Source organism: Callithrix jacchus, chromosome 6 (assembly GCF_049354715.1).
Source record: "Callithrix jacchus isolate 240 chromosome 6, calJac240_pri, whole genome shotgun sequence".
Classification (NCBI taxonomy): domain Eukaryota; kingdom Metazoa; phylum Chordata; class Mammalia; order Primates; family Cebidae; genus Callithrix; species Callithrix jacchus.
The window spans coordinates 118,377,360-118,391,777 of record NC_133507.1 but is presented as its reverse complement, the minus strand read 5'-3'; the positions used below and the strand labels follow the sequence as shown (position 1 = coordinate 118,391,777).

Below are 14,418 nucleotides of genomic sequence, written 5' to 3'. Positions count from 1 at the left end.
TTTTAGTTTCTTTGTTTGTTTCTCAGACAGGGTCTCTCTCACTCATCCAGGCTAGTGTGTGGTGGCAGCAGTTGTGGCTCACTGCAGCCTTGACCTCCCGGGCTCAAGGAGTCCTCTCACTCACCTCAGCCCCCAAGTTGCAGGGGACTATATAGGTGTGCCACCATGCCTGGCTAATTTTTGCATTTTTTGTAGAGATGGGATTTTGCCATGTTACCCAGGCTGGTTTTGAACTCTTGGGCTCAAGTGAGCTGCCCACCTCAGCCTTCCAAAGTGTTTGGATGACATGTGTGAGCTACTGTGCCCTGCCTTCAGTTTCTGAGACCTGCTTCTGCTCCTTTCTTACACGGAAATGTGACCCAGCTGCACCTTAGACCAGAGAAGGACGTTTTGTTATCCTGAAAGTCTATCTTGAGAGGCTATAGAGGGTTTTCTCCTTTAGCTGGGGGGTGGGAAGTTTGGCAAATGCAGGATGCTATTTGAATCTTTATCTTTTGATACATGAAGCTAGCAGATGAGCTTTTTTATTTTTATTAAAAAAATTTTTTTGAGACTGAGTTTCACTCTTGTTGCCCAGGCTGGAGTATGGCACGATCTTGACTCGCTGCAACCTCCGCCTACCGGGTTCAAGTGATTCTTCCGCCTCAGCCTCCTGAGTAGCTGGGATTACAGGCCACCTGCCACTATGCCTCCTGACCTCAACTGATCTGCCTGCCTTGGCTTCCCAAAGTGCTGGGATTACAGGTGTTAGCCACTGCACCCAGCCTTATTTTTATTTATTTGAGATGGAGTTTTGCTTTCCACACCCCGGCTGAAGTGCAGTGGCATGATCTTGGCTCACTGCAACCTCTGCCTCCTGGGTTCAAGCAATTCTCCTGCCTCAGACTCCTGAGTAGCTGGGACTACAGGTGGGTGCCACTACACCCGGCTAATTTTGTTTTTTTGTTTTTTTTTTCCGAGACAGAGTTTTGCTCCTGTTACCCAGGCTGGAGTGCAATGGTGTGATCTTGGGTCACCACAACCTCTGCCTCCTGGGTTCAAGCAATTCTCCTGCCTCAGCCTCCCAAGTAGCTGGGACTATAGGTGCGTGCCACCATGCCCAGCTAATTTTTGTATTTTTAGTAGAGACGGTGTTTCACCTTGTTGACGAGGATGGTCTCGATCTCTTGACCTTGTGATCCACCCGCCTCAGCCTCCCAAAGTGCTGGGATTATAGGCGTGAGCCACCGCGCCCGGCCTAATTTTGTATTTTTAGTAGAGGAGAGTTTTACCATGAAGGCCAGACTGGTCTCGAACACCTGACCTCAGGTGATCCACCTACCTTGGCGTCCCAGAATGCTGGGATTACAGGCATGAGCCACCTCACCCGTCCAGCAAGTTAGCTTTTTAAAAGTGCCTGATGTCCAAGGGCTTAAATCAGCATGGGCTGGCAAGAATTGAAACAACTATTTGTTAGGCCATAGAAATATTTTTCAGTAGAAACTATTTCTTTATACATCTTTGTATTATTCAGATTATTATTATTATTATTATTATTATTATTACTATTATTATTTTGAGACAGAGTCTTACTCTGTGCCCTAGGCTGGAGTGCACTGGTGCGATCTCAGCTTATTTTTATTTTTATTTATTTATTTGAAATGGAGTTTTGCTCTCCATGCCCAGGCTGAAGTGCAGTGGCGTGATCTTGGCTCACTGCCACTTCCACCTCCCAGGTTCAAGCAATTCTCCTGCCCCAGACTCCTGAGTAGCTGGGACTATAGGCACATGCAACCACACCCGGCAGAATTTTTGTATTTTTTTTTAGTAGACACGGGGTTTCACCATACTGGACAGGCTGGTCTCTAACTTCTGACATCGTGATCCGCCTGCCTTGGCCTCCCAAAGTGCTGGGATTACAGGTGTGAGCCACTGCACACAGCCCTATTCAGATTATTAAAATGTTACTTTGCAGAAGTAACCTGGTGTCAGGAAAGACTACAAAATGGAAGGCTAGTCTGTATTTAAAGAACAAAGAAAGTGACAACTAAATGCAGTGTTTAGTTGTGCTAAACATTGATTGATGCTTGATTGGATTATGGGTTAAATAAGAACATCTATAAAGGCTATTATTAGGGCAGCTGGGGAAATTTGAAGCTGGGTTATATGTTAGATGATATTTTATCACGGTTTCCTTTTTTTTGAGGAACAGTCTTGGCCTGTCGCCAGGCTGGAGTGCAGTGGCGGGATCTAGGCTCACTGCAACCTCTGTGTCTGAGGTTCAGGTGATTCTCCTGCCTCAGCTTCCCAAGTAGCTGTGACTACAGGCGTGTGCCACCATGCCCAGCTAATTTTTGTATTTTTTAGTAGAGATGGGGTTTCACTATATGTTGGCCAGGCTGATCTTGAGCTCCAGACCTCAAGTGATATACCTACCTTTGCCTCCCAAAGTGCTGGGGTTGCAGGCATGACCCATCGTACCAAGTCTGTCATGGTTTAATTTCTAGAGCATGCTTTTGCTGTTGCGGTTACTATTTTCTTATATTACTGTACATTTTCTGTGTTTAAGAGAGTATTTGATAATTACTTAGTAAAGAAATGCATTATGTTGGGAGTTTTTTGGAAAGTGAAATTAAGAAAGTCTGTATTATCTTTTTACAGATATTGAAGCACAGATTCGAGAAATTCAAGGCAAGAAGGCAGCTCTTGATGAAGCTCAAGGAGTGGGCCTCGATTCTACAGGTTATTATGACCAGGAAATTTATGGTGGAAGTGACAGCAGATTTGCTGGATACGTGACATCAATTGCTGCAACTGAACTTGAAGATGTAAGTTACAAATTGCATACAAGAGGCAATTATTTTTTGAGAGAACAAGAACTATGAATAACTTTTTTGTTTCAGCCATCTGGCTTAGGAGAGACATTCTTGAGATCTTTTAGAGGATAAAACTACTGGAAGTATCCTCTCTAAGGTTCTGAAACTTCACTGGAAATGCTTTGTTCTGAGAATTTATGGTAAAGACTAGTTTGTTTATCCAGCAGAGCACCTGCCAACCATTACTGGTAGAAAGTAAACAGTTGTAAAGTAAATCCCTACCATTACTTGCCACACTGTCTAGAGTAGCTTGTGTGAGAAGTGACTTGATTGTAAATAGCCATCTGTCCTTGTGACTTAATTTCTGACTTGTACTTGATACTGTTTTTCTTCTGTTGGTATCTTAATGTGAATAGAATTTTTCTTTTCTTTTTTTTTTGAGACACAGTCTTGCTCAGCCTGGAGTACGTTGGTGTAGTCTCCACTCACTGCAACCTCTGCCTCCAGGGTTCAAGCGACTCTCCTGCCTCAGCCTCCCGAGTAGCTGGGATTACCAGCCTGCCACCATGCCAGCTAATTTTTGTATTTTTAGCAGAGATGGAGTTTCGCCATGTTGGCCAGGCTGGTCTTGAATTCCTGACCTCAGGTGATCCGTCCTCTTCGGCCTCTGAAAGTTCTGGGATTACAAGCTTGAGACACTGTACCTGACCTGGAATTTTTCTTAATACTGATTTTGATGAGCTTTTCGTGTCTGTTGCAGTTACTGTGGAGGAGGACTGCCTTTCATTTTGAAATCTGTCCCTCAAAGAATTTTTTTCTGTACTCCAGGTAGCTTATATTTTATCACACCATTCCAAAGTCCAAATTTGGTGATTCAGTTACCTGTAACTGATATGGATTATTAAACTGGTTATTATTATTATTATTTTTGAGATGGAGTTTCACTCTTGTTACCCAGGCTGGAGTGCAATGGCGCAATCTCAGCTCACTGCAACCTCCACCTCCTGGGTTCAGGCAGTTCTCCTGCCTCAGCCTCCTGAGTAGCTGGGATTACAGACACGCACCACCATGCCCAGCTAATTTTTTGTATTTTTAGTAGAGACGGGTTTCACCATGTTGACCAGGATGGTCTCTGTCTCTTGACCTCGTGATTCACCCGCCTCGGCCTCCCAAGGCAGTTCATTCTTGATTTGGCTCTGTTTAAGTCTGTTACTGGTGTATAGGAATGCTTGTGATTTTTGCACATTGATTTTGTATCCTGAGACTTTCAGGAGATTTTGGGCTGAGATGATGGGGTCTTCTAGATATACGATCATGTTGTCTGCAAATAGAGACAATTGACTTCCTCCTTTCCTATTTGAATACCCTTTATTTCTTTTTCTTGCCTGATTGCTCTGGCTCAAACTGGTTATTTTTAAGAAATTCAAGTCACATTTTACTTAACAGTTGGCTCTCTCTCTTTTTTTTTTTTCTGGAGAGAAATTTAAAAGTCCTGAAGAGTGAAATTTCTAGAAACCAGTCATGAACTAGTTAGTATTTTATTTGGAGGTCTTGTACCCTAATGATAAAAGAAAGTAACAGCTATATGTTTCAGAAACTGAGGGGCATATCGTCATTTTATTTTTAAATAAAGGTTTTAAGATCTTGAGAATTACCTAATGTTGTACTTTTTTGTTGTTGTTGTTGGTGACAGAGTCTTACTCTCTCACCAGACTGGAGTGCAGTGGTGCAATCTCAGCTCAATGCAACCTCTGCCTTCTGGGTTCAAGCAGTTCTCCTGCCTCAGCCTCTTGAGTAGCTGGGACTATAGGCAGGTGTTTCCACACCTGGCTAATTTTGTATTTTTAGTAGAGACTGGGTTTCACCGTGTTGGCCAGGATGGTCTCAATCTCTTGACGTTGTGATCTACCTGCCTTGGCCTCCCAAAGTGCTGGGATTATAGCCGTGAGCCACTCTGGACGGCCAACACTTTTATTTATTTGTTTTTATTACAATAGAGATGAAATCTCACTGTGTATGTATGTGTGGTTTTTGTTTGTTTTTTGGGAGACAAAGTTTTGCTGTGTTGCCCAGTCTGAAGGCAGTGGCCAGATTATGGCTCACTGCAGCCTTTGCTTCCTGGGTTCAAACTATCCTCCCACCTCAGCCTCCTGAGTAGCTGGCACTACATATGCGCACCACCACGCCTGGCTAATTTTTTTTTTTTTTTTGTAGAGACAGGGTTTCACCATGTTTCCCAGGTTGGTCTTGAACTCTTGGGCTCAAGCAGTGTCCTGCCTCAGCCTCTCAAAGTGTTGGGATTATAGATGTGAGCTACTTTGCCCAGCTGGGTCTCTGTTGCCTAGGCTAGTCTCACAACTCCTAGGCTCCCAACTTGGCCTCCCAAACAGTTGTACTTTTTTTTTTTTTTTTTTTTTTTAAAGACAGAGTTTTTGCTGTTGTTACCCAGACTGGAGTGCAATGGCATGATCTCGGCTTACCACAACCTCCGCCTTCTGGGTTCAAGCAATTCCCCTGCCTCAGCCTCCCAAGTAGCTGGGGCTACAGGCCCGCACCACCATTCCCAGCTAATTTTTGTATTTTTAGTAGAGACGGGGTTTCACCATGTTGACCAGGATGGTCTTGATCTCTTGATCTCATGATCCATCCGCCTCGGCCTCCCAAAGTGCTGGGATTTTAGGCATGAGACACCGCTCCCGGCCAGTCGTACTTTTTATACTAGAAAAGTTACAGTATAACATTATTTTGTTTAAACACACTGCTAGGGACAAGTACATTTAAAATTAAATACTTGTTTCTATGGTTGTTAGATCATGTTTAAAAAAATGAGTTAAAAAAACTAGAAAGTTATAAAATAAGCTGTAATTATCAAATTGAAAAAACATTTTGTCTTCTGTGAGAAAATTAAATGTTCAGGTTTTTCTAGTCCATACTTCCTTTATCGTAATTGACTTCTATAGAAAATCTTCCTTGCTTAATCATTTTGAAAGTAAAGATAACTGAATTTAATTTCTTTAATAGGTTTTTGAAGTACAAGAAGTCCTAATAGTAATGTTTGTAAGTTTTATGAAGGAGGGCTTAGATAACACACTGTCAGTACATCTTTTGATTTCATACTGAATCTTTGCATATTCTTTCTAATTTGTAAGTTCTAACATTTTGTTTGTGGGCTTTTGGGGGGTTTTCATTGCAGGATGACGATGACTATTCATCATCTACAAGTTTGCTTGGTCAGAAGAAGCCAGGATATCATGCCCCGGTGGCATTGCTTAATGATATACCACAGTCAACAGAACAGGTGACCTTTCATTTTAAAAGCATATTCAGCTAAAGAAAAGTGAATGTCTGAGTTCCCATGGAAACCCATGAATTTTAGGATGTTTTGAGGAGGATTAGAAATAATAATTTATTTTGTACAGGTGTAATCTTTTTTTTTTTTTTTTTGACACAGGGTCTTGCTATCTTGCTCAGGCTGATCCCAAACTCCTGAGCTCAAGCATTCCTCTTGTCTGAGCCTCCCAAGTGGTTGAGATCGTATACACAGGTCATCACGTCTGGCTGTAATCATTTAATGAAGCATTAAACTATGGAAATCCACGTTTCCATAGTTGGAATATTTCCACATTTCCATAGATGTGTATATTGCCTTGTTTCCATATGCCTTATTTTTTTTTATATTAACATTTATCTGTGAAACAATACAGAGTATTAGTAGGCATGTACTTAACATTTGTGCTTTACAGTGTTCTGATTTTTGTTTATGATACTGCTTCGTTATCTTAATAAAGTGGATATTAAGTGAGACATACCTCTTTTCAGTATGATCCATTTGCTGAGCACCGACCTCCAAAGATTGCAGACCGGGAAGATGAATACAAAAAGCATAGGCGGACCATGATAATTTCCCCAGAGCGTCTTGATCCTTTTGCAGATGGTAATTCTTTCCCACTTTTCTATAAGTATTCAGAAATTTATTTGTATTAAGTTGTCTTTAGCCCTTTGATTTTTTTTGGCATGCTTCTGAATTTGCTTTTCTTTTTAAAAATCCCCCTTAATATAGATTTGTATAGATTTGGTTGAAGTCACAGATGCCATATTCTTCATCTTTATAATGCAAGTTTTCTTTCCAGGTAGAAGGACAAGAAAAAAATGAGCCAATGCCATAGAAACGCAAAGGGTTAAAGGTTTTACTTTTACTTTTGTTTTGGGTACGCTTTCTATACTTGGAACAAATGTGTTTTTCTGCTCAAAATACTTTCAAATTGTTGAAAGTTTTCATTCCAAATCCTAGATTTTTAGGATTGTTACCCTTGAGAAACTGTTTCTCACACTAGAGCTCCCCCCATAGTACTCTAAATATAGCTTAGTAAAGGCACCTACTTTGCTCTAAGCATACTTAAAGTTAAAAGTATGTATACAGAGATTTTGATATTTTTAATAGTTGGAGTCTGTTTTGCTAATTTTAGCGTGCAAGTTAGCACAAGGGGCATAGTGAGCCTGATGGAAGCTTTCCTCAGGTGAGTGAGTTTCACAATCAGAATTAGGTGCCTGTTTCTTAAAATTAGATTCTGCTGCAGGTTTACATACTAGACTTTCAGCCTGCATGAATTAGTAGGGATATTCTTTTTTTACTTGCATAATTGTAATTGATTTAAACATGTATGCCAGAATTCACAGGCCCATACTAACTGTCCTTAATTTCTTTCCTACAGCAGTACTGCTATATGCCAGTCCTGTCTGCATTCTTAAGGGTGCAGTTCAACACATCCTCTCTAGATTATGGTGAAAAAGTATTCCAAAGGAAGTCTTATCAGAGCTAGTGTCAGAAAGAATGACACTACCAATTGGGCATGATCTTCAGCATAGGAAATGTCTTAGAATTTTATTAGTTTTTCCTAAATTGTGATGCTATACTTCTTGTATAGCTAGTTACCACATTTCTAAAGCATAGTGTGCCTCTGTGAATCTTGTTATATACTGTTTGGGCTTCTGTAAGATATTGAAGTTTGAAAAGCAAATACCGAAAATTTAACCAAGAGACTGACACATCTCTTTGAACACCATGTTGCTTCTGTGTGCATCATAACTGGTAGAAGTAATATATTTCAAGTAATATGTTTCCAGTTTTAATTTGTGATTTCTAAGAAATAAAAATACGTTTTCTGGGTCAAAAAAACTTAAAGCATGAAGCCCTTTTTAGTAACGTGACATCAGAGTAAGATTATAGGTATATTTTTAAAATCAGAATTTCTAAACTATAATTGTTTTAGAACACTGTATGAAGAACTTATCTAGTCATAGTTATTTGTAGTCAGGATTTTAACAGCTTGCAACAGGTAATGTTTTGAATATAAATCTTTCCAAAGTGTTACTAATGTAAAGAGATAATTTTCTAGGCTTCTATTCTGCTGCTTGAAGTCAGAACTGCTGATGGAGACAAAGGCACGAAAGTGTACGTATTCCGGATTAGCAACCCAGGAACCCATCACTTCTGAAGACTAAACTGTGTTGTCATTTTGTTTTTATATGCATTAAAATATTTGTTTTAAACTGCTGTAGATGTTTGTGTTCAAACAGGTTAAATTGATCAGCAAACTCAATAAAAAGTAAGATGTATAATTATTAAAGTTTTCCATCAAAAAATAATTTAAATGATTATGGAATAACATAATATTAGAGCAGGGCAGATAAATCACTTGAACCTGATTATCTTTTATTTATTGTACTCTTTTCCTGTTGCTGTTCTTTTCTGCAGGAGGGAAGACCCCTGATCCTAAAATGAACGCTAGGACTTACATGGATGTAATGCGAGAACAGCACTTGACTAAAGAAGAAGTATGTAAACCTGTCTCCTGTTTTAACGGTTGTGAAAGAATGTAAATAAAGTTATGATTGAGAGACTGTTACGTTTCTTTTTTGCTATTTGCTGCACAGTTATTTTAATAGTATTAATAAAAGAAAGAATCGTACCCCCAAATTATACCACATTCCAAATAAAACTTTTCATTTCGATATCTTTTTTAGTCTGGGCCCCTTGGCCGTATATGTGTTGAATTTTACAGGAAATTTTCCTTTTTTATTTTGAGACAGAGTCTCACTCTGTCACCCAGGCTGGAGTGCAGTGGTGTGATCTCGGCTCACTGCAACTTCCGCCTCCTGGGTTCAAGTTATCCTCCCACCTCAACCTCCTGAGTGACTGTGAATACAAGTGTGCATCACCATGCCTAGCTAATTTTTGTACTTTTAGTAGAGATGGAGTTTTACCATGTTGGCCAGGCTGGTCTCAAACTCCTGACCTCAGGTGATCCACCTGCCTCGGCCTCCCAAAGTAGCTAGGATTACAGGTGTGAGCCACTGTTCCTGGCCATTACGGGGGATGTTCCTGTAGGGAGAAGGTTGATGGTGTGTATCTGAACCCTGTATGTTAGGGAAAAGTCAAAGAGTTCATTGTGAGATTCTGTAAAGTTTCAGTTTGGATGTAAGTGGAGAATTTCGAATAAATCCTTTTGACCTACAGAATATACCATTTTGTCTTAATAGTCTCCATTACTTTTTTTTTTTTTTGAGGCAGAGAATTGCTCTGTCACCCAGGCTGAAGTGCAGTGGTTTATTTCAGCTCACTCCAACCTCTACCTCCTAGGTCTAAGTGCTTCTCCTGCCTCAGCCTCCCAAAGTAGCTGGGATTACAGGTGTGTGCCACCTTGCCCAGATAATTTTTGTATATTTTTTTTTTTTTAGTAGAGATGGGGTTTCACTATATTGGCCAGGCTGGTCTTGAATTCCTGACCTTGGTTGATCTGCCTGTCTTGGCGTCTGAAAGTGCTGGGTTTACAGGTGTGAGCCACCATGCCTGGCCTTCTCCATTACTATTATGAATATATAATAGGTTTTGTATGTTGAGTGAATTAAATGGGATAATAAAACCCCATTTTAACAGTATAGAGTGAATTAAATGTGCATCTGTTACCACTAAATTATGCACGATATGTATATAATTTGTCAGTATAAATCAATTTTATTATTTTTATATTTTACTATTTTTCTATTGTGTTGTATAGTCTTAATGCTATTTATATGAGTTTTAAAGAAAACTCTGTTTTTCAGTGGAAGTATTGTGGTTCTCTGTTGTCTGAAGATTTTACTTCACCTGCAATATATAAACTACAGTGTGCTATGTTGTAAATTCTGAACTTGCTTGTCTTTTGTTTAGAAAGACAGGCATTATGTAAAATGAAATAAAGAAATTTAAAACAGACTATGGAACCAGCTATCATAGAAAGGAGACCACCAGTACCATAGAAAGGAGAATGAGCAAATTGTAAAATAGCATGTAAAGTGGAAATGATTGTGGTAATGGTAGAAAAATATTGAAAACATTTTAAAGGTAAATGCTGTTTTTTTCAGCGAGAAATTAGGCAACAGCTAGCAGAAAAAGCTAAAGCTGGAGAACTAAAAGTCGTCAATGGAGCAGCAGCATCCCAGCCTCCGTCAAAACGAAAACGGCGTTGGGATCAAACAGCTGATCAGACTCCTGGTGCCACTCCCAAAAAGCTATCTAGTTGGGATCAGGCAGAGGTAATTTCTTTTCGTTTTTTGTTATTAGTGTTTAAAAATTTTGTTCTCTTACGGACTGTATTAGTTGGCTTGGGTTGTTGTAACAAGATCCTACAGACTGGGTTCCTTAAACAGCAGACTGATTTTTTTCACAGATTTGGAGGCTTGAAATCCAAGATCAAAATGCCAAGAGGGTTGGTGTTTGGTGAGGGCTTTCTTGCTGTGTCCTCACATGGCCTTTCTCCCTGCCAGCGAGCTCTGTTGTCCCTTCTCTTCCTATAAGGACATCAGTCTTGTTAGATTAGCGTCCCATTCTTATGACCTCATTTGACCTTAATTTACCTCCCTAAGACCCAGTTTCCAAATACAGTCACATTGAGGGTCAGGACATCAACATAGGAATTTCGAGGGGCGTGCAATTTACTTATGCATATCACGGAGTAAGGAAAGTTCTTTTTAGAATATTAAATATAAACCTGTAGGTATGTTACATTGTGAAGGTTGAGTATCATATAGTGCCATTCCTTATTTTCTAGATAGATAACTTAAGCCTTTAACTACAGGCGCAAATAGTCAATGCTACCCCATTCCTTTGGTCAGCCTCCTCTTGTACTTTCTTTTTCTTTTTAAAAACATTTTGTTGGAGGCTGAATGAATTGGCTCATGCATATAATCTCCGCACTTTGGGGGCCCAGGTGGGAGAATTGGTTGAGTTTATGGAGTTTGAGACCAGCTTGGGCAACAGAGGGAGACCCTGTCTCTACCAAAAAACAAACAAACAAACAAAAAAAACAAACCAAAAAACCCCACAAAACTTAGCTGGGCATAGAGGCACATGCCTGTAGTCTCAGCTACTGGAGTACAGGGGCTGGTGGGGGCTGAGGCAGGAGGATCCCTTGATCCCAGGAGATAGAGATCGCTTGCAGTGAGCCGTGATTGTGCCACTACTGCATTCCAACCTGGTGACCGAGTAAGACCCTGTTTCAAAAAAATAAAACAATGGAGTCTGTAAAATCTTTCTTAGAAATTTATTTTCTAGTTCTATAGAAATGGTTATATTAGTTCTCTATCATTTAATAGTATGCTTGCAGACTAAAAGATGTAAGTGCTGCATAAAAGCAGCTAATTATATTGAACTATAATATGTTCCTATATTGTGTTTGTTATTAACCTGAATAGGAGGGCCTTTAAAATTGAGTTTTTTAGAAAGCAGTTGAAATTATTTAATCATGGTTAGAAAAATAAAGCGGCTGGGTGTGGTGGCTCACACCTGTAGTCCCAGCACTTTGGGAGGCCGAGGTGGGCTTATCATGAGGTCAGGAATTCAAGACCAACCTGGCCAGCATAGTGAAACCCCATCTCTACTAAAAATACAAAAATTAGCCGGGCATGGCGGCATGTGCCTGTAGTCCCAGCTGCTCGGTGGGGGCTGAGGCAGGAGAATTGCTTGAATTCAGGAGTTGGAGGTTGTAGTGAGCCGAGATTGCGCCACTGCACCCCAGAGTGAGACTTCCATCTCAAAAATAAAATAAACTCCAGCTTGGGCAACAGAGTGAGACTTTGTCTATAAAATAAGATAAAGCTACTCTTCTGCTTATGCATCATTTCCCTTCCCCTCTTGGAGACTCTCATCATGTACCATTAATTTCTTTCTCCATACTAGATTATCTTTAGCAGCAAACATGTTTTACCATGCTTTGTATTAACAACGGCAACAACAAAACTGCAGAAAGCATCTCTTAACCCTCATTCACATCCTCATTCAGCTATCACCCTATTCAATCTCTTTTTAGAGCAAAGTGCTTTGTTCTTAGTTTTTTTTGGGAGGGGGGTAAGGTCTCATTTGTTGCCAAGGCTTGAGTACAGGAGCACCAATCACAGCTCACTGCAGCCTCCACCTCCTGGGCTCAAACGATCCTCTCACCTCAAACCCCCGCCCCGAGTAGATGGGACTATAGATGTATACCACCATGCCTGGCTAGTTTTTTATTTTTTGTAGAAACAGGTCTTACCATGTTGTCTAGGCTGGTCTCAAACTCCTGGGCTCAAGCAATCTGTCTGCTTCAGCCTTGCAAAGTGCTGGGATTACAGGTGTGAGCCACAAAGTGTTTGAATGAGTTGTTTGTACTTGCTTTCTCTGCTTATGCAGTTCTAGTCTTTTGTCCACGAAACTTTACCTAAAATCTCTTGTCAAGGTCACTTGACCCCTAATTGATAAATTTAAAATGTGTATTTTTATTTCTCATATTACTTAGCATATCAATAACATTTGACATTTTTTCATACATTTTTCTCTCTCAGTCTCTGGGTTTTAGTCTTTTTATTTTGAGACTGAGTTTCGCTCTTGTTACCCAGGCTGGAGTGCAATGGTGCGATCTCGGCTCACAGCAACCTCCGCCTCCTGGATTCAAGCAATTCTCCTGCCTCAGCCTCCTGAGTAGCTGGGACTACAGGTGTGTGCCACCATGCCCAGCTAATTTTTGTATTTTTAGTAGAGACGGGGTTTCACCTTGTTGACCAGGATGGTCTCGATCTCTTGACCTCGTAATCCATCTGCCTCGGCCTCCCAAAGTGCTGGGATTATAGATGTGAGCCACTGCGCCCGGCCAGGGTTTTAGTCTTTCTTGGTTCCCCTCAAACTCTCCCACTGGCTCTTACTCCTTAGTCTTGTTTGCTGGATCTTCATTCTTCTTACCTCTGAACTTTGGGCATTCTAGTAGTGCTCAGTCTTTTGGTTTCTTTTCCATCTGTGCTTGCTTCCTAGGATCTCTCTTGTCTTTATATACCGTTTGTATAAGACAGCTCCCAAACTTACAAATCTGTCCTCTGCTTCTGTTCCTCAGACTTTTGTATTTGTCCAGCCTGACATATTTCACTTTTCAATGGGCATTTCAAAATCAGTATTTCTAAAAGAAAATTACTGATTTTCTTCATGTACATCTCTTCTCCATCCTGCTCGCCGGTCTTTCCCGTTTCTGTTTGGCTCAAGCAAAGTATTTAGAGACAGGTGTAGTGGCTCATGCATGTAATCCCAGTGCTTTGGGAGGCCAAGGTGGGTGAATCATTTGAGGTCAGGAGTTCGAGACCAGCCTGGCCAACATGGCGAAACCCGCCTCTAGTAAAAATATAAAAATTAATTGGGCCTGGTGGTGGGCCCCTGTAATCCCATCTACTCAGGAGGCTGAGGCAGGAGAACTGCTTGAACCCAGGAGGTGGAGAGATTGCAGTGAGCCAAGATTGTGCCATTGCACTCCAGCCTGGGCGACAGAGCCAAACTGTGTCTCAAAAACAAAAACAGCAATAACAAAAAACATTTAGGGACTTATCCTATATACTCCTTAATCTCTTACCCTATATCCTACCCATATACGTTTTCTTGGCGACACCTTTAAATATACTGAGGATCTAGTCACTCTTCATGATGTCTGCCTCTTCCATCCTAGTCTAGCTCTACCCTAGACTGCTGTAGATTTAACTTACAGATCAAGAAAAAAACCTATCAGATCATGCAGTATTTCCCCAAACCCAGAATGGGATATACAAAACCTATATAATTTCTAAACAATTTAATTTAAGATGAGAACTTCTCATTTGCTTGGTGATATGTAGGAGGGATTTGGTTCTGCTCAATGTAAGTAAAATTATTATTTTATTATTTACGATAAATAATAAAATTAACTCCATTTTTAATTTTTGAGATAGAGTCTTGCACTGTCACCCATGGGTGGCTGGAGTGCAGTGGTGCAATCTTGGCTCACTACAACCTCCACTTCCAAGACTCAAGTGACTCTTGTGCCTCAGCCTCTTGAGTAGCTGGGATTATAGGTGTGTACCACTATGCCCAGCTAATTTTTGTATTTTTAGTAGAGACAGGGTTTCGCCATGTTGGCCAGGCTGGTCTTGAATCCCTGACCTTAAGTGATCCCCCCACCTTGGCCTCCCAAAGTGCTGGGATTACAGATCTGAGCCACTGTGCTCAGCCAGGTAACTACTAAATTTAATTCTATGGATGACATTCAGTACTAAGTTTCAGAAAGAGAAAGAAGCTTGTCCTCCTGGTAATTGTTTA

At 40.6% G+C, this 14,418-nt stretch overlaps 1 protein-coding gene across 5 annotated transcripts in view; it reads left to right on the top strand.

The window, feature by feature from the left end:
• SF3B1 (splicing factor 3b subunit 1) overlaps positions 1 to 14,418 on the top strand; it is a 43,865-nt gene that overhangs the window by 9,705 nt on the left and 19,742 nt on the right. For 2 of the 5 annotated variants that reach the window (XR_013519020.1, XM_002749589.7), the window contains exons 2-6: positions 2,641 to 2,807; positions 5,989 to 6,093; positions 6,615 to 6,729; positions 8,551 to 8,630; positions 10,200 to 10,370. Coding sequence is in view for 3 of the 5 variants with exons in the window: in XM_002749589.7 (XP_002749635.1) it covers positions 2,641 to 2,807; positions 5,989 to 6,093; positions 6,615 to 6,729; positions 8,551 to 8,630; positions 10,200 to 10,370 (638 nt within the window). In the remaining 2 variants the exon portion in view is untranslated. Of the gene's footprint in view, positions 1 to 2,640; positions 2,808 to 5,988; positions 6,094 to 6,611; positions 6,730 to 6,931; positions 8,248 to 8,550; positions 8,631 to 10,199; positions 10,371 to 14,418 lie in introns of those variants that run through there. The other 3 variants (XR_013519021.1, XM_078328072.1, XM_078328071.1) reach the window with 3 other exon arrangements.